The sequence below is a fragment of the Cydia strobilella genome, chromosome 25 (genome assembly GCF_947568885.1).
Source record: "Cydia strobilella chromosome 25, ilCydStro3.1, whole genome shotgun sequence".
NCBI lineage: Eukaryota > Metazoa > Arthropoda > Insecta > Lepidoptera > Tortricidae > Cydia > Cydia strobilella.
In genome coordinates, this window is record NC_086065.1 from 8,779,527 (window position 1) to 8,801,223 (window position 21,697).

Below are 21,697 nucleotides of genomic sequence, written 5' to 3' on the forward strand. Positions count from 1 at the left end.
AAAAAATGTATAGGTAAAAAATGTGAAATAAATAAGAGTAAATGATATTATACATGATAAGTTAATATATAGGTAAGAAGATGATGTAGTCCAACGATGGATGGATTAGTCGCAGTCGGTTAAACGGTGCGGCCCCGGTGAACATGGAAGTAGGAAAAGAGAGGTTATGCGTTAGATCAGTTTGAAGAGAAGTTCAACTCAATTTAGTTTGAGAAATTAAAGTTAAATTAATGGATCTTGAATTAACAACATTTCTTCCGTCTTCGGTTACCGCGATAGTTACTCATGAAATAAAACTGAAAACGGATTATATCGCGTATATTGAATAAACTCTCTGTAAAGGGTTCGAAACGTCGGGATGTACTATAAATTCAATATACGCGATATAATCCGTTTTCATAGTTTTATAACATTTCTTCCGGTCAAGCCCATTGTAAAAATAAAACAAGATTTCAGGGAAGCATTGAAATGTTGTCAATTTTAATTAATAATATGTCCAGAATCAGAATTGTAAGTGGAGTAATGATAGCGTCATAAAGTGATGGTAACATTGGTAGCAATTGTTTGATAACTTCTAGAATTTAAGATAAGGTTCATATTTCGTGATCTCTCTCTCTCTCTCCTTAGCAATTATTATTCCCATCTGATTGTGGGGTCTTATTTATTTCGTGATCATCGTTGATTTTTTCATTGTGATTGACATCTGTATATGCAATTTATAGAATGTATATAATAAATTTTTTGCACGTTATTAATGGAAGAAATAAATGAAATCGCTCCAGATGGCTGAAATAAATATACTGATTGAATTAAAATTATTGATCTACAGCCTTGACACGAGCTCACATATTCGCTAGCGTGCGCTACACATCTCGCTCCCACTAATATATCAGTAGGAGCGAGATGCACAGTTTGCAAGTTCCGCATACGTTAGTGACAAGCTCTTGGGAGCCCCGGTTATGTAAAGTAGTGTCGAGCTGACCTGGCGTGGAGGCCCCGGAGTGGTCCCCGTCCCGGGCCCGGGCTGCGGTGGCGGTGGTGGCGGACGCGAACTGTCGCCGCGCCGTCGTGCGCGACACGTAGTCCGCCTCGTCCACGCCCGAGTGAGCTACAACAACAATATTCATTCATAGGCAAGATGCAATCAATTAATAAATTACTTATTTTTATACTAGCTTTTGCCCGCGACTTCGTCTGCGTGGAATTAGTAATTTGGGTACCTTAATTCTTAAACAAATCTGCTTTTTAATCCATCCTTTTTTCACCCCCAAATTGGTCCACACTATACATTTCCACCCCATTTTTAAGGGATGATATCGGGGATAAAAGTTATTCTATATCCTTTCCCAAAGCTCAAACTATCCCCATACCAAGTTTCATCTAAATCGGTTCAGCGGTTATTGATTCCCCATACAAATTTCCACCCCCCATTTCACCCCCTTGAGGGGCGAGTTCTGGGATAAAAAGTATCCTATGTCCTTCCCCGGGACTCAAACTATCTGTATACCAAATTTCAACTAAATCGGTTCAGCGGTTTAAGCGTGAAGAGGTAACACACAGACAGACAGACAGACTTTCGCATTTATAATATTAGTATGGATTAATTATCGAACAAAGTTACGTGAAACAAAACTATTTGTGAAACACCAATCACCGCTTAACGATACCACCCGGGCTAACACATGATTGGCGCGACAGTACCTGTCCATCTTTAATTAATAAACTTAGAAACAAACGGGTATTTATCTCGCGGGCGAGATAATAGCTAGCCATACACGCACGGATTTGCCCGTCGGATCTGCCTGAAAGATGTGTCTGGCGGACACATACGTCAATGTGTGGCGAGAAATAGACACAGATGGGCAGCGGACGGGCATCCGGCGGACAAATCCGTGTCGATGTGTCCGCCAGACACATCTTTCAGGCAGATCCGACGGGCAAATCCGTGCGTGTATGGCTAGCTACTGTCACGCCCCTCCTGTGCTAGGCCTACAGGGAAATATTTTTAATTTACACGGGTACCAATTGATCGTAATGAGGGCTAACTCGTATGAATTCGCCGCTAGGGGCGCTAGTGTAGATGGTGGTCTTTTCCATAGTTCGAAATGTCAAATGTCACTTGTCACTTAAATGACTGACAGCTGTTCTTTAGTCTTTTGGACCACCATCAACAGAGGCGCCGACTTCCGGTTCGAGCGCCATCTTGATAGTTAGCATCGTGATTAATTACTTTGTTTTTTGCTTATTAATATTGTTTAAAGTGTAATATCGATAGCTTATTATACAGTAAACTAATGTGGTAGTGTGCAGTGAATGGAGAATTAATTTTGAAGCGCGTTTAACCACCATCTTGGAGTCAACGGCCGGTAGTCCACGTGCTTCTTGTAAAGTCTAGCTATCGATTTACAAGAGCTAACAAATCACCGTACACTGTCTTGTACAACCGTACAATTTTTGTCGTTTGTAAACCTCTCAATACCTTGATACTGGCGAAATAGTCCCACTGGGCTGAAGCCATAATTTTAAAAGAAGAAGAAGAAGAACAGAGGCGCCAACTGGTGAGCAAAAAAACGATAGCCCTCATTGTTTGTAAGCGCAATTGACACGAGCAGTCTCGCTCCCATACTAAACTTTAGGCTCCTCTACACTACACCACTACACTACAATTACCCATGATCGGCGATGATGGAGCGCAATAGCCATTCTGTTCGGTTTTCGGGCAAACATCAAAAGAAGTTACGGCCATGATTGTGCGCGTGCCCATCATGTCGTCTTTCTTTCTTTTCTTTCTTTTCTTGATGGACTTGAGGGCGGTGTTGCCCGTAGCCAATGTCACGTAAAAGGGTAGGAACAAAATAAATGCTCTTAGAGCACGACGCTGTTCGGTGGTTGTTGTAGTTGTCTCGTAAAACCGATAGCTGGATTTTACGAGAAGCACGTGGACTACCGGCCGTTGACTCCAAAATGGTGGTTAAACACGCTTTGAGATTAATTCTCCATTCACTGCACACTACCACATTAGATTATTGTATAATAAAGCTATCGATATTACACTTTAAACAATATTAATGAGCAAAAAACAAAGGAATTAATCACGAGGCTACTATCAAGATGGCGTTCGAACCGGAAGTCCCATCATGTCGTCGTCCATTCTGTAATGGACCATCATTGCCAATGGTATAGAGGAGCAATTGTACAAGAGCGCTTATGTGTAATGACCTCGATTGTCTATGGTGCTCCGCCTACTAATTGTGGTCTGTAGGCAAACATTTAATTCACAATTTTAGATTTGGTGTGTAAAATAAATGATTTCAATAGGACCTACACTTTCAGCAAACAAAATATGGCTAAGTAAGTATTTAAGAAAACACTGTATTTACCTGTGGGTAGTAATAGGCCCGCTTCCCGGACCTCGTCAAATTTCTGTTCCAGCAGCGCCAGCTTCTGCGCCGGCACCAGTTCCTTCTTCTTCAGGTCAGTTCTCAGTCTTTCACCTACGAACAGTAGAATAATGCATTTATACTCTGGCAAGTCTGGCACACCCACTGTGTCAGTAGAAATAAGACGGCACATCGTAAAAAGTGAGTAAAATCGTAAAATTGCTCAGATTATCGAAACGCAGTCGGTGCAATAAGTAAGAAGTTTAAAATGGCGTCCTCTTCCTATTTCGATTATGTTCGTCGTAATTTAACGATTTTTAAATATTGTTAGAATATTGCAAAGAGCATAGTTTTACCACATTGTTGTTTGCCGATAAGGTTGATTTCAAATTGGTGCTTAATGAAAATAACTCCTTATTGACAACCAACAATAAGTACCTTTTTATAAACTGAAATTGATCACATATATTAAAGAAAAAGTGACGAAGCCCTCCAGTGGTGAAGGCCGGATTCGAACCGGCGTCTTTAGCAATCCGGGCTAACACCTTGAACCCTTAGGCCACCTCGCTACGGCGGAACCCATCCCAATTTCTCGACTGTATGCCATCTTACTAAGACTAGGCGTCTTCGATCAACTCTAAGGGCAAGCCGTACGTGCTATTCGATTTATAAATAGTAGTGTGACTACTTAAAAATCAAAAATAAAAATATTCAATAAAATAATTTGATTTGTTCCCAAAGTTGTGTAAGTACCTTTTTAGTTGAAAATGGCACAATTTAAGTTTCTTAACCCATTTTTTTCCAACTTCTGTCAGTTTATTCTTCCTAATTTTGTAAATCAATATTTCCTATATTGATTATAGGAGTACTCACCAACATGTCTGTACATGTCGACTAGTAGTTGCATGGCCGCATCCCTCACTGGACTGCTGGGGTCCCCTAAAAGCCCGGCGAGGTTCGGTACGGCCGCTCGAAGTTGCAGTTCTTGCGCGCCGTGCCTGAAATAGATAAAATGTCATTTACTATACTGTAGTCGCAGTCAAACTCAAACTCAACATATTCTTTATTCAAATAGGCCTAGCAACAAGCACTTTTAAATTGTCAAGTTTTAAATATTACCTCAATCTAAATATCAGAGCAATTTATTGATGCACTTATTATTATCCTTAAAAACATTGAATTATTATAGATATGTGAAACTTGATAATAAGAATTTCACAAAAGGATCGTCAAACAGCAAAATTGTATAAAAAAATACTAGTCTAGAAACTTTCTAGAATAAAAATCTAAATGTCAAAAAATACGGATTACCTAATATAGGTATTCATTGAATTATCAATTTCATCATTATTAACATAATAATAAATAATTATTTTCAGTCTTTTTAAATTACACGTTGACCAATCTTGACAATCTTGACATAAATTACGTGCTCCATACATTAAGGCTTGATATCCTCCTACGCTGACATCGTTCGCTGACGTCGGTCGAGCGTACGAATTAAAAGAATGTTCTATGGGCCCCCGCACAACGACGCTGATGTCCGCGCCAGACTTTTCTTCCGACGGTACGCTCGACCGACGTCAGTGACCGACATCAGCGTAGGAGGAAATCAGGCCTAACGGTGTAATCGCGGGCGTATCATACTAGAGAGAACACAATAGATCTTTTAAACATGGACGAGTGCATTCAATAAAATACGATATCCAACTAGCTAACGTTACATGTTACATTCCTCATATCAAGCTGAGCAAAACAGTAGGTTAGATCCAGGAACCGCCACAGACGTAACCTACACCCGTTCTTTCTCGTCTGGAGATTGCTTGACAGCACAGCTTCATTTCTTGATGTCATGTTTCTTGTCTTTATTCAAATTTAAATAAAATAGGTGTAACATTCTTTAATGTCAACTGCATTCTAGGACCCCAAGTCACAGGCATAGCCTAGTTTGGGATCCACTGTATCCATGTGTCTGAAAACTGTTTTCTATTGTCAATAAAAATTATTCTATTCTATTCTATTCTTGTCTTGACAGCGCACTCTATGACGCCTTGGCGGAACTGCTTACGAACGCTACTCGGCGGCACTGCTTACGAACTCTACTCGGCGGCACTGCTTACAAACGCTACTCGGCGGCACTGCTTACGAACGCTACTCGGCGGCACTGCTTACGAACGCTACTCGACGGCACTGCTTACGAACGCTACTCGGCGGCACTGCTTACGAACGCTACTCGGCGGCACTGCTTACGAACGCTACTCGGCGGCACTGCTTACGAACGGGTGATACGGGCGAGGAGCGCGGGGCGGGAAGGCACGACTCTCCCCTAGGGCCGCGATACAGACAACTTATCTAAAAGGGTTTGGGGCAATACTTACGTGTCTATTAGTGTCTACCAGTGATTGTGCGGTCCAAACAGCTTCTTCACTAGTATGTGGCGCCTCGGTGGCGACTCTTAGAAACAAGCGTTCGGTTAATTCGCTCAGTGGAGTTAGTATGTTCAGGTGTGGGGCTAATACTTACGTGACTAGTAGTGTTTGAATGGTCCTAACAACCTGTTCCCTCGTGTGTGGCGCCTTGTGTTACGTAGCATGGGTGAGATATGTGATATGTGGCATGTATCGGCTCTTAACAAGCATTCGGTTTATTCGCTCAGTGAAGCCATTATGTTCAGGTGTGGGACTCAGCTCTTAATAAGCGTTCGGTTAATTCGCTCAGTGGAGTTATTATGTTCAGGTGTGGGGCTAATACTTACGTGTCTAGTAGTGTTTGAATGGTTCTAACAGCCTCTTCCCTCGTGTGTGGCGCCTTGTGTTGCGTCGCGGGGATGAGGCGTGCTAGGAGCGCGCGGGGCGGGGCGGCACGACTTTCCCCTAGCGCCGCGATACAGACTCGCGCCATGTGGCGGACGCCTTCCTTTGTGTCTGCCAGCCTGGAGAAAAGGTTTTTATAGTATTAACGATATAATAACTATCAGAATAAGTGTGCAAATTCGAGCGGAGCGTGCGGCGGCGTTAAAAAAATGCAATTTTGTATGGGATCGGCCTCAAAGCACGCTTAGCCGGACGCGCCCCTCAGGCCGTACACTAACCCCCTTATTAATAAACGTCTACTAAAGTTGACAAGCCGCTAATAATGGTTTGTCCCTTTCTGACGTATTGGTATGATGGAAAGGGACAAACGATTATTAGCCGCTTGTCAACTTTAGTAGACGTTTATGAATGAATGTTTCTTTATTCAGGCAATAGACCCATCACATACAATACAATAAAACATAAAAAGAAATACGGTAAAAATAAAATCGAATAAAAATAAAATAAAACTCACTAAAAACTAAAAAACTAAACTACTTACGGTTCGGTTGCTGATGCGCGGACAACCAATGCAGGAAAAACTCATTTTGGTAAATGAATAAGGGGGTAAGACGATGACATTTCGTTCGCCGCAGCAAGGCGCAGTGTCAATGTGTGTGTATCGCCATAATTTAGACGACGTTAATAACTATTTTTACTGGTTGAATAGACAAAATAAATATAGCCTAGTAAATAACGTGTAAAATTCGAATAGAATATTGGAAAACGAAAAGAATATCGAAAATTGTTATACCTATCGTTAAACTATCGAATTTATAACGGCCTCATCCCAATATCTCCAAAATACAGAGACAACAAAAACCGGCCAAGTGCGAGTCGGACTCGCGCACCGAGGGTTCCGTACATTACACAATTTAAACAATGTATTTTTTATGTGAAACGTGAGTGAAAGGTAAATTGCGGTTTACGATTTATGTCGTATTAAAAAAAAATTCTTACTAGATCTCGTTCAAACCGATTTTCGGTGGAAGTTTGCATGGTAATGTACATCATATATTTTTTTTAGTTTTATCATTCTCTTATTTTAGAAGTTACAGGGGGGACACACATTTTACCACTTTAGAAGTGCCTCTCGCGCAAACTATTCAGTTTAGAAAAAAATGATATTAGAAACAGGGACCGGCCCGCTATCCCTTATCGGGGTTTTATAAGGGTATTTCATAAGGCTTAACTCACCATACCCTTTGCCAGACGAAACCCTTTGTTTTGGTTTTAAAAACCCTTATATAAAGCTACCACATTTGAGTAATCGGTAGCCCAAATACCCTTACAAAACCCTTATCATCCGCTCACCAACACCTTAAAGCTTAATTGCTTATAAGGGTTAGCCTTATAAAGGGCTTCCCTTTTAGCATATAAGCGTGCTAATTTAAGTCGTCTACATTGTTCATAAAGCACACATTACTTCGAATCCGAGCGATCGTCGGCGGCGACGGCGGCGTTCTTTGACTAGGCACGTATTTTCTTTCCTTTTCATACACTACCGTAGATATATACTAATCCTGTCTCTTTCACGCAAAGGGAAACCTTTATAAAAAGCGCTTAAAGATAAGGGTAACCCTTATTAAGAGCTAGCCTTATTTTTGGTTAGCTTTTCGGTAAGGGTTAGTCAAAGGTAAGGGTATGAATAGGCTTGCAGTTCAAAAGGGAAAGTCTTTCAATGTGTTAGCCGTGTTTAAGTGTCACCCATTGAAAGGGTTTTATCGCGGAAAGGGTTGTCCGGTCCCTGATTAGAAACCTCAATATTATTTTTGAAGACCTATCCATAGATTTGATGAAAAAAAATGAGTTTCAGTTCTATGTATGGGGACCCCCAAAATTTATTGTTTTTTTTTTCTATTTATGTGTGAAAATCTTAATGCGGTTCACAGAATACATCTACTTACCAAGTTTCAACAGTATAGTTCTTATAGTTTCGGAAAAAAGTGGCTGTGACATACGGACGGACGGACAGACAGACAGACATGACGAATTCATAAGGGTTACGGATTTTGCCATTTGGCTACGGAACCCTAAAAATGGCTCACCTTTATCCGTACCATATGCTACTTGAATATAAACAAAGATATAGCATTGTGATGTAACGCTCCGACGGGCCGCTAACTAGGCCTCTCCTAATGATGTCATCTTTAAAGGTTGCTAAGTGGACATGAAAGTTACATCCACACTGATAATTCGTAAACCTTATGGATATATGTGGCTTTCCATTACAAAAGGGTCCTTAAGCTTCAAGTGCTATGGTCCTTTCCATCTGAAATTTGCAACAGAAAGTCTTATAGAAAGGTCCTTATCGCACATGAAGCATAAGAACCGTGATGGTCAGGACTGTCGGGAATTTGTTCAACAAGCTCGCAGTGTTCCTTTGCCTGTGTAATCACCAAAAAGTGAAATGTTACCTGTCGATGATATGCGGCAGTACCGAGGGCACGTAGCAGGAAAAATCCGATCCGAGCCGCTCGGCGAGCGCCGCGATCGTCTCCAGCCCGTTTTGGGCCACCTGCAAACAACACACAGGTTAAATATGTGCATAGGTGCATGTCAACTTAGTATATGACTAAGGTGTATAAGTATATGACTTTTATTTGGAAATTATGTGACATTATTTAAATACTATACCAATTGAATTTAATTGCATTGAATTTTATATGAATGTTTTTGATAAATTATCATTGTATCTTAATATGTAAATTTTTTATGTTAGTGTGTAAGATATTTTTTGCTATGCCCCACCAGGGTATCAGTGCCTCTTACTTTGTAAATACCATCTATGTAATGTAATGAACATGATTATGCAAATAAATAAATACAAATATATTAACTCATCAGACAACACCATTCAATAGGACGTATGGTCAAAAAATGAGACGGGAAGACGAGTTCAGGCAGGTAGCCACCCATAGGGAAGAGGTCCTCGGGTTGGAAGGCATGTCAAGTGTTCGGACATGCCCTTAATGGTGGTTTCGGGCAAGCATCCACCCGGTGATGGGTCCTAATGGGCAGCTGCTGGTGGGGTTGCGGATGAGTGACGCCGCGTGCCCGTGACTCCACCCCAAAGGCAGAGAGACGAACACCCCAGGTTTTTTAGTGAGTAGAAATCTCACATATCCTCAGTCAGTGCCTCCCCCTGGCGCTGGGGAATCTTTCGAAGATTTTTCCTGGGCAACAAAACAAAAGGTGGCTGGAGCCTCGCGGAGAAGACCTGTCTGCCTGCTCTGGGCAGGGACGCGTGGAGGAATATGGGAGAGGCCTATGCCAAGGGCAAAGAGACAAAACGTCTACGGACAAAGGCTAGCAGTGAGTAAGTATGGTTATACAAGGCCGGGTAGAAGGCCTACCCCAGCCAGAGGGACAAACCTCATCAAATCGACGACTAAATATCCGTTTATATCTACAGACATCGGTGTCTGTGAACCTAGCATATCAAGTGCTAGCATCTCAATCTTTTTTAAGAGTTCTAGTAGCATCCCTAATAGTTCTACAGTTCTAGGTGGTTTTTTTTCATAGTTCTGCTCATTTTCGCGAAAAAAATGAAATTTGAAAATGAGATGCTAACTTCACATTTTGACACTCCAGCATCCCAGCCGTTATCCACTCCACAGCCTCAAAATAGCATTCAAACGTAAGATACTAACATTTCTAGACGATATATAACGAGTTCTAGTCAAAACTGTAAAAAAATTTTTTTCCATATATGTATGGGACACGAACATCAAAAGAAATTGTAGGTATATTCTGATTAAAGCTAAGTTTGAGCTAAAATCCCAAATTTGACAGCTAGCATCTCAGCAGTTCCGGATAGCCAGATGCCTAGTGCACTAGAATACACACAGTTGTATCTTCTAGAAGGAAATTTTACAGAGTTTTGATAAACTATATCCGAAAATAGTCGCGAAATCGAGTAATTGCTAAGTTCTGGGCATAGCATCTCAGCCAATGCAGATCTGATACCAGGCATCTCAGCAGTTCTGGATAGCCAGCTCACTAGTGCACTAAAATACACACAGTTCTATCTTCTAGAACGAAATTTGATAGAGTTTTGATAGATTATGTCCGAAAATAGTCACAAAATCGAGTAAATGCTATGTTCTTAGATTAGCATCCCAGCCAATGCGGGTCTGGTACCCAGCATCTCAGCAGTTCTGGTTAGTCAGGTCTCTAGTGCACTAGAATACACACAGTTCTGTCTTCTAGAACGAAATTTGGCAGAGTTTTGAAAGACTATGTCCGAAAATAGTCTCGCATTAGAGAAATTGCTAAGTTCTGAGCATAGCATCCCAGCCAATGCTGATTTGATACCCGGCATCTCAGCAGTTCTAAATAGCCAGCTCACTAGTGCACTAGAATACACACAGTTCTGTCTTCTAGAACGAAAATTGGCAGAGTTTTGACAGACTGTCCGAAAATTGTCTCAAAATCGAGTAATTGCTAAGTTCTGAGCTAGCATCCCAGCCAATGCTGATCTGATACCCGGCATCTCAGCAGTTCTAAATAGCCAGCTCACTAGTGCACTAGAATACACACAGTTCTGTCTTCTAGAACGAAAATTGGCAGAGTTTTGACAGACTGTCCGAAAATTGTCTCAAAATCGAGAAATTACTTAGTTGTGAACTAGCATCCCAGCCAATGCAGGTCTTACACCCAGCATCTCAGCAGTTCTGGATAGCCAGCTCCCTATTGCACTAGAATACACACAGTTCTATCTTCTAGAAAGAAAATTTGATAGAGTTTTGATGAACTATATCCGAAAATCGTCGCTAAATCGAGTAATTGCTAAGTTCTGAGCTAGCATTCCAGCCAATGCAGGTCTTATACACAGCATCTCAGCAGTTCTGGATAGCCAGCTCCCTAGTGCACTAGAATACACACAGTTCTATCTTCTATCACCAAATTTGACCGAGTTTTGATAGGCTGTCCGAAAATAGTCTCAAAATCGAGAAATTGCTAAGTTCTGAGCTGGCATCCCAGCCAATGCAGGTCTGATACCCGGCATCTCAGCAGTTCTGGATAGCCACCTCACTAATGCACTAGAATACACACAGTTCTATCTTCTAGAACAAAATTTTATGAAGTTTTGATAGACTATGTCCAAAAATAGTCTTAAAATCGAGTAAATGCTATGTTCTTAGATTAGCATCCCAGCCAATGCAGGTCTTACAACCAGCATCTCAGCAGTTCTGGATAGCTAGAACCCCAGTGCACTAGAATACACACAGTTCTATCTTCTAGAAGGAAATTTGACAGAGTTTTGTTAGACAATGTCCGAAAACAGTCGCGAAATCGAGTAATTGCTAAGTTCTGGGCATAGCATCCCAGGCAATGCTGATCTGATACCCGGCATCTCAGCAGTTCTAAATAGCCAGCTCACTAGTGCACTAGAATACACACAGTTCTATCTTCTAGACGGAAATTTGACAGAGTTTTGATAGACTATGTCCGGAAATAGTCGCAAAATCAAGAAATTGCTAAGTTCTGAGCTACAATCCCAGCCAATGCAGGTCTTACAACCAGCATCTCAGCAGTTCTGGATAGCTAGAACCCTAGTGCACTAGACTACAGACAGTTCTATCTTCTAGAAGCAAATTTTACAGAGTTTTGATAAACTATATCCGAAAATAGTCGCGAAATCGAGTAATTGCTAAGTTCTGGGCATAGCATCCCAGCCAATGCTGATCTCATACCCGGCATCTCAGCAGTTCTAAATAGCCAGCTCACTAGTGCACTAGAATACACACAGTTCTATCTTCTAGACGGAAATTTGACAGAGTTTTGATAGACAATGTCCGAAAACAGTCGCGAAAACGAGTAATTGCTAAGTTCTGGGCACAGCATCCCAGGCAATGCTGATCTGATACCCGGCATCTCAGCAGTTCTAAATAGCCAGCTCACTAGTGCACTAGAATACACACAGTTCTATCTTCTAGACGGAAATTTGACAGAGTTTTGATAGACTATGTCCGAAAATAGTCGCAAAATCAAGAAATTGCTAAGTTCTGAGCTAGCATCCCAGCCAATTCAGGTCTTACAACCAGCATCTCAGCAGTTCTGGATAGCTAAAACCCTAGTGCACTAGAATACAGACAGTTCTATCATCTAGAAGGAAATTTTACAGAGTTTTGATAAACTATATCCGAAAATTGTCTCAAAATCGAGTAATTGCTAAGTTCTGAGCTAGCATCCCAGCCAATGCTGATCTGATACCCGGCATCTCAGCAGTACTAAATAGCCAGCTCACTAGTGCACTAGAATACACACAGTTCTGTCTTCTAGAACGAAAATTGGCAGAGTTTTGACAGACTGTCCTAAAATTGTCTCAAACTCGAGAAATTGCTTAGTTGTGAGCTAGCATCCGAGCCAATGCAGGTCTTACACCCAGCATCTCAGCAGTTCTAAATAGCCAGCTCACTAGTGCACTAGAATACACACAGTTCTGTCTTCTAGAACGAAAATTGGCAGAGTTTTGAGAGACTGTCCGAAAATTGTCTCAAAATCGAGAAATTGCTAAGTTCTGAGCTGGCATCCCAGCCAATGCAGGTCTGATACCCGGCATCTCAGCAGTTCTGGATAGCCACCTCACTAATGCACTAGAATACACACAGTTCTATCTTTTAGAACTAAATTTTATGGAGTTTTGATAGACTATGTCCGAAAATAGTCAAAAAATCGAGTAAATGCTATGTTCTTAGATTAGCATCCCAGCCAATGCAGGTCTTACAACCAGCATCTCAGCAGTGTTGGATAGCTAGAACCCTAGTGCACTAGAATACACACAGTTCTATCTTCTAGAAGGAAATTTGACAGAGTTTTGATAGACAATGTCCAAAAACAGTCGCGAAATCGAGTAATTGCTAAGTTCTGGGCATAGCATCCCAGGCAATGCTGATCTGATACCCGGCATCTCAGCAGTTCTAAATAGCCAGCTCACTAGTGCACTAGAATACACACAGTTCTATCTTCTAGACGGAAATTTGACAGAGTTTTGATAGACTATGTTCGAAAATAGTCGCAAAATCAAGAAATAGCTAAGTTCTGAGCTAGCATCCCAGCCAATGCAGATCTTACAACCAGCATCTCAGCAGTTCTGGATAGCTAAAACCCTAGCGCACTAGAATACAGACAGTTCTATCTTCTAGAAGGAAATTTTACAGAGTTTTGATAAACTATATCCGAAAATAATCGCGAAATCGAGTAATTGCTAAGTTCTGGGCATAGCATCTCAGCCAATGCTGATCTGATACCCGGCATCTCAGCAGTTCTAAATAGCCAGCTTACTAGTGCACTAGAATACACACAGTTCTATCTTCTAGACGTAAATTTGACAGTTTTGATAGACTATGTCCGAAAATAGTCGCAAAATCAAGAAATTGCTAAGTTCTGAGCTAGCATCCCAGCCAATGCAGGTCTTACAACCAGCATCTCAGCAGTTCTGGATAGCCAGCTCACTAGTGCACTAGAATACACACAGTTCTGTCTTCTAGAACGAAAATTGGCAGAGTTTTGACAGACTGACCGAAAATTGTCTCAAAATCGAGAAATTGCTTAGTTGTGAGCTAGCATCCCCGCCACTGCAGGTCTTACTCCCAGCATCTCAGCAGTTCTGGATAGCCAGCTCCCTATTCCACTAGAATACACACAGTTCTATCTTCTAGAAGGAAATTTTACAGAGTTTTGATAAACTATATCCGAAAATAGTCGCTAAATCGAGTAATTGCTAAGTTCTGAACTAGCATTCCAGCCAATGCAGGTCTTATACACAGCATCTCAGCAGTTCTGGATAGCCAGCTCCCTAGTGCACTAGAAAACACACAGTTCTATCTTCTATCACGAAATTTGACCGAGTTTTGATGGGCTGTCCGAAAATTGTCTCAAAATCGAGAAATTGCTAAGTTCTGAGCTGGCATCCCAGCCAATGCAGGTCTGATACCCGGCATCTCAGCAGTTCTGGATAGCCACCTCACTAATGCACTAGAATACACACAGTTCTATCTTTTAGAACTAAATTTTATGGAGTTTTGATAGACTATGTCCGAAAATAGTCTCAAAATCGAGTAAATGCTATGTTCTTAGATTAGCATCCCAGCCAATGCAGGTCTTACAACCAGCATCTCAGCAGTTCTGGATAGCTAGAACCCTAGTGCACTAGAATACACACAGTTCTATCTTCTAGAAGGAAATTTGACATAGTTTTGATAGACAATGTCCGAAAACAGTCGCGAAATCGAGTAATTGCTAAGTTCTGGGCATAGCATCCCAGGCAATGCCGATCTTATACCCGGCATCTCAGCAGTTCTAATTAGCCAGCTCACTAGTGCACTAGAATACACCCAGTTCTGTCTTCTAGAACGAAAATTGGCAGAGTTTTGACAGACTGTCCGAAAATTGTCTCAAAATCGAGAAATTGCTAAGTTCTGAGCTGGCATCCCAGCCAATGCAGGTCTGATACCCGGCATCTCAGCAGTTCTGGATAGCCAGCTCACTAATGCACTAGAATACACACAGTTCTGTCTTCTAGAACGAAAATTGGCAGAGTTTTGACAGACTGTCCGAAAATTGTCTCAAAATCGAGAAATTGCTTAGTTATGAGCTAGCATCCCAGCCAATGCAGGTCTTACACCCAGCATCTCAGCAGTTCTGGATAGCTAGAACCCTAGTGCATTAGAATACAGACAGTTCTATCTTCTAGATGGAAATTTGACAGAGTTTTGATAGACAATGTCCGAAAACAGTCGCGAAATCGAGTAATTGCTAAGTTCTGAGCATAGCATCCCAGCCAATGCTGATCTGATACCCGGCATCTCAGCAGTTCTAAATAGCCAGCTCACTAGTGCACTAGAATACACACAGTTCTATCTTCTAGACGTAAATTTGACAGTTTTGATAGACTATGTCCGAAAATAGTCGCAAAATCAAGAAATTGCTAAGTTCTGAGCTAGCAACCCAGCCAACGCAGGTCTTACAACCAGCATCTCAGCAGTTCTGGATAGCCAGCTCACTAGTGCACTAGAATACACACAGTTCTGTCTTCTAGAACGAAAATTGGCAGAGTTTTGACAGACTGTCCGAAAATTGTCTCAAAATCGAGAAATTGCTTAGTTGTGAGCTAGCATCCCAGCCAATGCAGGTCTTACACCCAGCATCTCAGCAGTTCTGGATAGCTAGAACCCTAGTGCATTAGAATACAGACAGTTCTATCTTCTAGAAGGAAATTTGACAGAGTTTTGATAGACAATGTCCGAAAACAGTCGCGAAATCGAGTAATTGCTAAGTTCTGAGCATAGCATCCCAGCCAATGCTGATCTGATACCCGGCATCTCAGCAGTTCTAAATAGCCAGCTCACTAGTGCACTAGAATACACACAGTTCTGTCTTCTAGAACGAAAATTGGCAGAGTTTTGACAGACTGTCCGAAAATTGTCTCAAAATCGAGAAATTGCTAAGTTCTGAGCTGGCATCCCAGCCAATGCAGGTCTGATACCCGGCATCTCAGCAGTTCTGGATAGCCACCTCACTAATGCACTAGAATACACACAGTTCTATCTTCTAGAACAAAATTTTATGGAGTTTTGATAGACTATGTCCGAAAATAGTATCAAAATCGAGTAAATGCTATGTTCTTAGATTAGCATCCCAGCCAATGCAGGTCTTACAACCAGCATCTCAGCAGTTCTGGATAGCTAGAACCCTAGTGCACTAGAATACACACAGTTCTATCTTCTAGAAGGAAATTTGACAAGAGTTTTGATAGACAATGTCCAAAAACAGTCGCGAAATCGAGTAATTGCTAAGTTCTGGGCATAGCATCCCAGGCAATGCTGATCTGATACCCGGCATCTCAGCAGTTCTAAATAGCCAGCTCACTAGTGCACTAGAATACACACAGTTCTATCTTCTAGACGGAAATTTGACAGAGTTTTGATAGACTATGTCCGAAAATAGTCGCAAAATCAAGAAATAGCTAAGTTCTGAGCTAGCATCCCAGCCAATGTAGGTCTTACAACCAGCATCTCAGCAGTTCTGGATAGCTAGAATCCTAGTGCACTAGAATACGGACAGTTCTGTCTTCTAGAACGAAAATTGGCAGAGTTTTGACAGACTGTCCGAAAATTGTCTCAAAATCGAGAAATTGCTTAGTTCTGAGCTGGCATCCCAGCCAATGCAGGTCTGATACCCGGCATCTCAGCAGTTCTGGATAGCCACCTCACTAATGCACTAGAATACACACAGTTCTATCTTTTAGAACTAAATTTTATGGAGTTTTGATAGACTATGTCCGAAAATAGTCAAAAAATCGAGTAAATGCTATGTTCTTAGATTAGCATCCCAGCCAATGCAGGTCTTACAACCAGCATCTCAGCAGTGTTGGATAGCTAGAACCCTAGTGCACTAGAATACACACAGTTCTATCTTCTAGAAGGAAATTTGACAGAGTTTTGATAGACAATGTCCAAAAACAGTCGCGAAATCGAGTAATTGCTAAGTTCTGGGCATAGCATCCCAGGCAATGCTGATCTGATACCCGGCATCTCAGCAGTTCTAAATAGCCAGCTCACTAGTGCACTAGAATACACACAGTTCTATCTTCTAGACGGAAATTTGACAGAGTTTTGATAGACTATGTTCGAAAATAGTCGCAAAATCAAGAAATAGCTAAGTTCTGAGCTAGCATCCCAGCCAATGCAGATCTTACAACCAGCATCTCAGCAGTTCTGGATAGCTAAAACCCTAGCGCACTAGAATACAGACAGTTCTATCTTCTAGAAGGAAATTTTACAGAGTTTTGATAAACTATATCCGAAAATAATCGCGAAATCGAGTAATTGCTAAGTTCTGGGCATAGCATCTCAGCCAATGCTGATCTGATACCCGGCATCTCAGCAGTTCTAAATAGCCAGCTTACTAGTGCACTAGAATACACACAGTTCTATCTTCTAGACGTAAATTTGACAGTTTTGATAGACTATGTCCGAAAATAGTCGCAAAATCAAGAAATTGCTAAGTTCTGAGCTAGCATCCCAGCCAATGCAGGTCTTACAACCAGCATCTCAGCAGTTCTGGATAGCCAGCTCACTAGTGCACTAGAATACACACAGTTCTGTCTTCTAGAACGAAAATTGGCAGAGTTTTGACAGACTGACCGAAAATTGTCTCAAAATCGAGAAATTGCTTAGTTGTGAGCTAGCATCCCCGCCACTGCAGGTCTTACTCCCAGCATCTCAGCAGTTCTGGATAGCCAGCTCCCTATTCCACTAGAATACACACAGTTCTATCTTCTAGAAGGAAATTTTACAGAGTTTTGATAAACTATATCCGAAAATAGTCGCTAAATCGAGTAATTGCTAAGTTCTGAACTAGCATTCCAGCCAATGCAGGTCTTATACACAGCATCTCAGCAGTTCTGGATAGCCAGCTCCCTAGTGCACTAGAAAACACACAGTTCTATCTTCTATCACGAAATTTTACCGAGTTTTGATGGGCTGTCCGAAAATTGTCTCAAAATCGAGAAATTGCTAAGTTCTGAGCTGGCATCCCAGCCAATGCAGGTCTGATACCCGGCATCTCAGCAGTTCTGGATAGCCACCTCACTAATGCACTAGAATACACACAGTTCTATCTTTTAGAACTAAATTTTATGGAGTTTTGATAGACTATGTCCGAAAATAGTCTCAAAATCGAGTAAATGCTATGTTCTTAGATTAGCATCCCAGCCAATGCAGGTCTTACAACCAGCATCTCAGCAGTTCTGGATAGCTAGAACCCTAGTGCACTAGAATACACACAGTTCTATCTTCTAGAAGGAAATTTGACATAGTTTTGATAGACAATGTCCGAAAACAGTCGCGAAATCGAGTAATTGCTAAGTTCTGGGCATAGCATCCCAGGCAATGCCGATCTTATACCCGGCATCTCAGCAGTTCTAATTAGCCAGCTCACTAGTGCACTAGAATACACCCAGTTCTGTCTTCTAGAACGAAAATTGGCAGAGTTTTGACAGACTGTCCGAAAATTGTCTCAAAATCGAGAAATTGCTAAGTTCTGAGCTGGCATCCCAGCCAATGCAGGTCTGATACCCGGCATCTCAGCAGTTCTGGATAGCCAGCTCACTAATGCACTAGAATACACACAGTTCTGTCTTCTAGAACGAAAATTGGCAGAGTTTTGACAGACTGTCCGAAAATTGTCTCAAAATCGAGAAATTGCTTAGTTATGAGCTAGCATCCCAGCCAATGCAGGTCTTACACCCAGCATCTCAGCAGTTCTGGATAGCTAGAACCCTAGTGCATTAGAATACAGACAGTTCTATCTTCTAGAAGGAAATTTGACAGAGTTTTGATAGACAATGTCCGAAAACAGTCGCGAAATCGAGTAATTGCTAAGTTCTGAGCATAGCATCCCAGCCAATGCTGATCTGATACCCGGCATCTCAGCAGTTCTAAATAGCCAGCTCACTAGTGCACTAGAATACACACAGTTCTGTCTTCTAGAACGAAAATTGGCAGAGTTTTGACAGACTGTCCGAAAATTGTCTCAAAATCGAGAAATTGCTAAGTTCTGAGCTGGCATCCCAGCCAATGCAGGTCTGATACCCGGCATCTCAGCAGTTCTGGATAGCCACCTCACTAATGCACTAGAATACACACAGTTCTATCTTCTAGAACAAAATTTTATGGAGTTTTGATAGACTATGTCCGAAAATAGTATCAAAATCGAGTAAATGCTATGTTCTTAGATTAGCATCCCAGCCAATGCAGGTCTTACAACCAGCATCTCAGCAGTTCTGGATAGCTAGAACCCTAGTGCACTAGAATACACACAGTTTTAATCTTCTGGAATGAAATTTGACATAGTTTTGATAGACAATGTCCGAAAACAGTCGCGAAATCGAGTAATTGCTAAGTTCTGGGCATAGCATCCCAGGCAATGCTGATCTGATACCCGGCATCTCAGCAGTTCTAATTAGCCAGCTCACTAGTGCACTAGAATACACCCAGTTCTGTCTTCTAGAACGAAAATTGGCAGAGTTCTGACAGACTGTCCGAAAATTGTCTCAAAATCGAGAAATTGCTAAGTTCTGAGCTGGCATCCCAGCCAATGCAGGTCTGATACCCGGCATCTCACTAGTTCTGGATAGCCAGCTCACTAGTGCACTAGAATACACACAGTTCTGTCTTCTAGAACGAAAATTGGCAGAGTTTTGACAGACTGTCCGAAAATTGTCTCAAAATCGAGAAATTGCTTAGTTGTGAGCTAGCATCCCAGCCAATGCAGGTCTGATACCCGGCATCTCAGCAGTTCTGGATAGCCAGCTCACTAGTGCACTAGAATACACACAGTTCTGTCTTCTAGAACGAAAATTGGCAGACTTTTTGACAGACTGTCCGAAAATTGTCTCAAAATCGAGTAAATGCTATGTTCTTAGATTAGCATCCCAGCCAATGCAGGTCTTACAACCAGCATCTCAGCAGTTCTGGATAGCTAGAACCCTAGTGCACTAGAATACACACAGTTCTATCTTGTAGAACGAAATTTTACAGAGTTTTGATAAACTATGTCCGAAAACAGCCGTGAGATCGAGTAATTGCTATGTTCTGAGCTAGCATCCCAGCCAATGCAGGTCTTACACCCAGAATCTCAGCAGTTCTGGATAGCCAGCTCCCTAGTTCACTAAAATACACACAGTTTTATTTTCTAGAACGAAATTTGGCAGAGTTTTGAAAGACTGTTGAATAATCGGCAGAGGTATGGAACCATGTTCGTCGACGGTTCGACATTCTACGTCGTTAAGTAAAAATTCCCCCAATTTATCCTTATCGTAAGGCATGACCGCTCCAATCCCACTTAACAGTTCCAAGTAATAGAACCTTTTTTTTTTTACATTTTTCGGACAGCAACAAACAAATAGACATAAACGAAACGACCAATCGATTTTGACTTCGATTTATTTATTACAACAAAACCAAACGACCTTATTTTGACTTATAGTTTTATTTATTTGTTTATATTGCAAATTGTACGAAATAATTGTTAATACAATGAATATTCGAACAGAAAGAAACGCAGAATACAAACACAGATTTATATTGGTGTAGAAACCAAGATTTATTCGAACCAAAGTTATCCAAACGGATAGCGTTTAGCGGTATAAAAGCGGAATCGGAATTCAAAAACAAGCCAGGGTCAATATCAGGGAAATCACCAGAGTCCAAGATGAATAGCCAAGGGTCGTCAGAATTTTCAGAGAGCGTATAGCGAGTTAGGGAGTAGTAGCGACAACAACGAGATGCAGTGTGCGACTGATTGCTTTATTTTATATTATAATTGGCTTTCTGTGACAAGGGGCAGAGATAAGATACTAGAGCAGATATTAGAAACAATGAAAAGGTTCGCCGAGGTAAATGGTTATAGCCCTGTACTCTTGCCTCTTGCTCACACTATGTTGGTGCGAGCGAGCCGGACTGCGAGTGAGTTAACGTGATCACTAAAGTTTAAGTTCGCCTTCAACTCAAATAAGGGTACTCGGAGGGCCTGTCGCTACAAACGAAAGTTGTCTGCCTCTTTATCGCACTTGCATAATGGAGCGATAGAGACGCAGATAACAAACTCCGATTTTCGCGGTGAGCCATCTGAATCTGATTGAATTTTTCAAGTAAATATAAATTTAAATTAGTTTAGACAGGATTTTCATAAGGGATTTTTTTTGCAAACTATGTGTCACTACGCACAATAATAACGTTTACATATTTTTAATGTGGACTCTACATATTGATACGTTTTATTTTATTACATCCTTTTACAGAAGCATAATATATGCTTATACGTATTTTGGTGTCTCATTCATTATTTCATTAAACAAGCAAGGTAATTGGTCTCATAACTTCCGTGAGACACAGACATATTAAATATATTAATAACGGGTCACTAACGGGTCGGATGCGGGGGGGGGGGAGCGTTTTTCGACTTAAAATACGTGAGTGACCCGTTATTAATATATTTTTTCTACTCGTCGAGTATAATCTGCGTATTACAACTTCACATGCAACACTACAACCTTACTCTTTTCAACGTTGGATAGGCTATGGCACTTCCGACTCGAGCATAAGAATTTTATCGATACGGTTTAGTCAATTATAAAATTTTGAAAATAGAACTTCATACATTTCGAGGAGACTCGATTCAATGCATCTGCTTTGTGATTGGTTGGCCAACAAAAACATTTTATTTTATGTTGTAGTAGAAACAATTTCTTCATAAGTCAGAAACGCGCATGTGACACCCGTTATATAGCAACATCCATACCCTACGAAAACCACTTAGCGTTGCTTGTTAGTCTCCATAGGCTACGGTGGCCAAAATCGAGAAAAAAACTGTCTTAAAATTGAATTTAGCGCGGAGCCGGTACCAGGGCCTCATGAGTTACGAGGAGGTGTCGTTGACCAACCCGCCGGGGGC

The 21,697-nt window shown here is 41.3% G+C and overlaps 1 protein-coding gene across 1 annotated transcript in view; it reads right to left on the reverse strand.

Moving 5' to 3' along the window:
• LOC134752771 (CLIP-associating protein) overlaps nucleotides 1-21,697 on the reverse strand; it is a 105,866-nt gene that overhangs the window by 61,559 nt on the left and 22,610 nt on the right. Inside the window, exons 4-8 of the mRNA XM_063688466.1 lie at nucleotides 8,650-8,750; nucleotides 6,136-6,312; nucleotides 4,254-4,378; nucleotides 3,381-3,494; nucleotides 983-1,108 (exon numbers count right to left, since the gene is read on the reverse strand). Of these exons, the coding sequence (XP_063544536.1) occupies nucleotides 983-1,108; nucleotides 3,381-3,494; nucleotides 4,254-4,378; nucleotides 6,136-6,312; nucleotides 8,650-8,750 (643 nt within the window). The remainder of the gene's footprint in view (nucleotides 1-982; nucleotides 1,109-3,380; nucleotides 3,495-4,253; nucleotides 4,379-6,135; nucleotides 6,313-8,649; nucleotides 8,751-21,697) is intronic.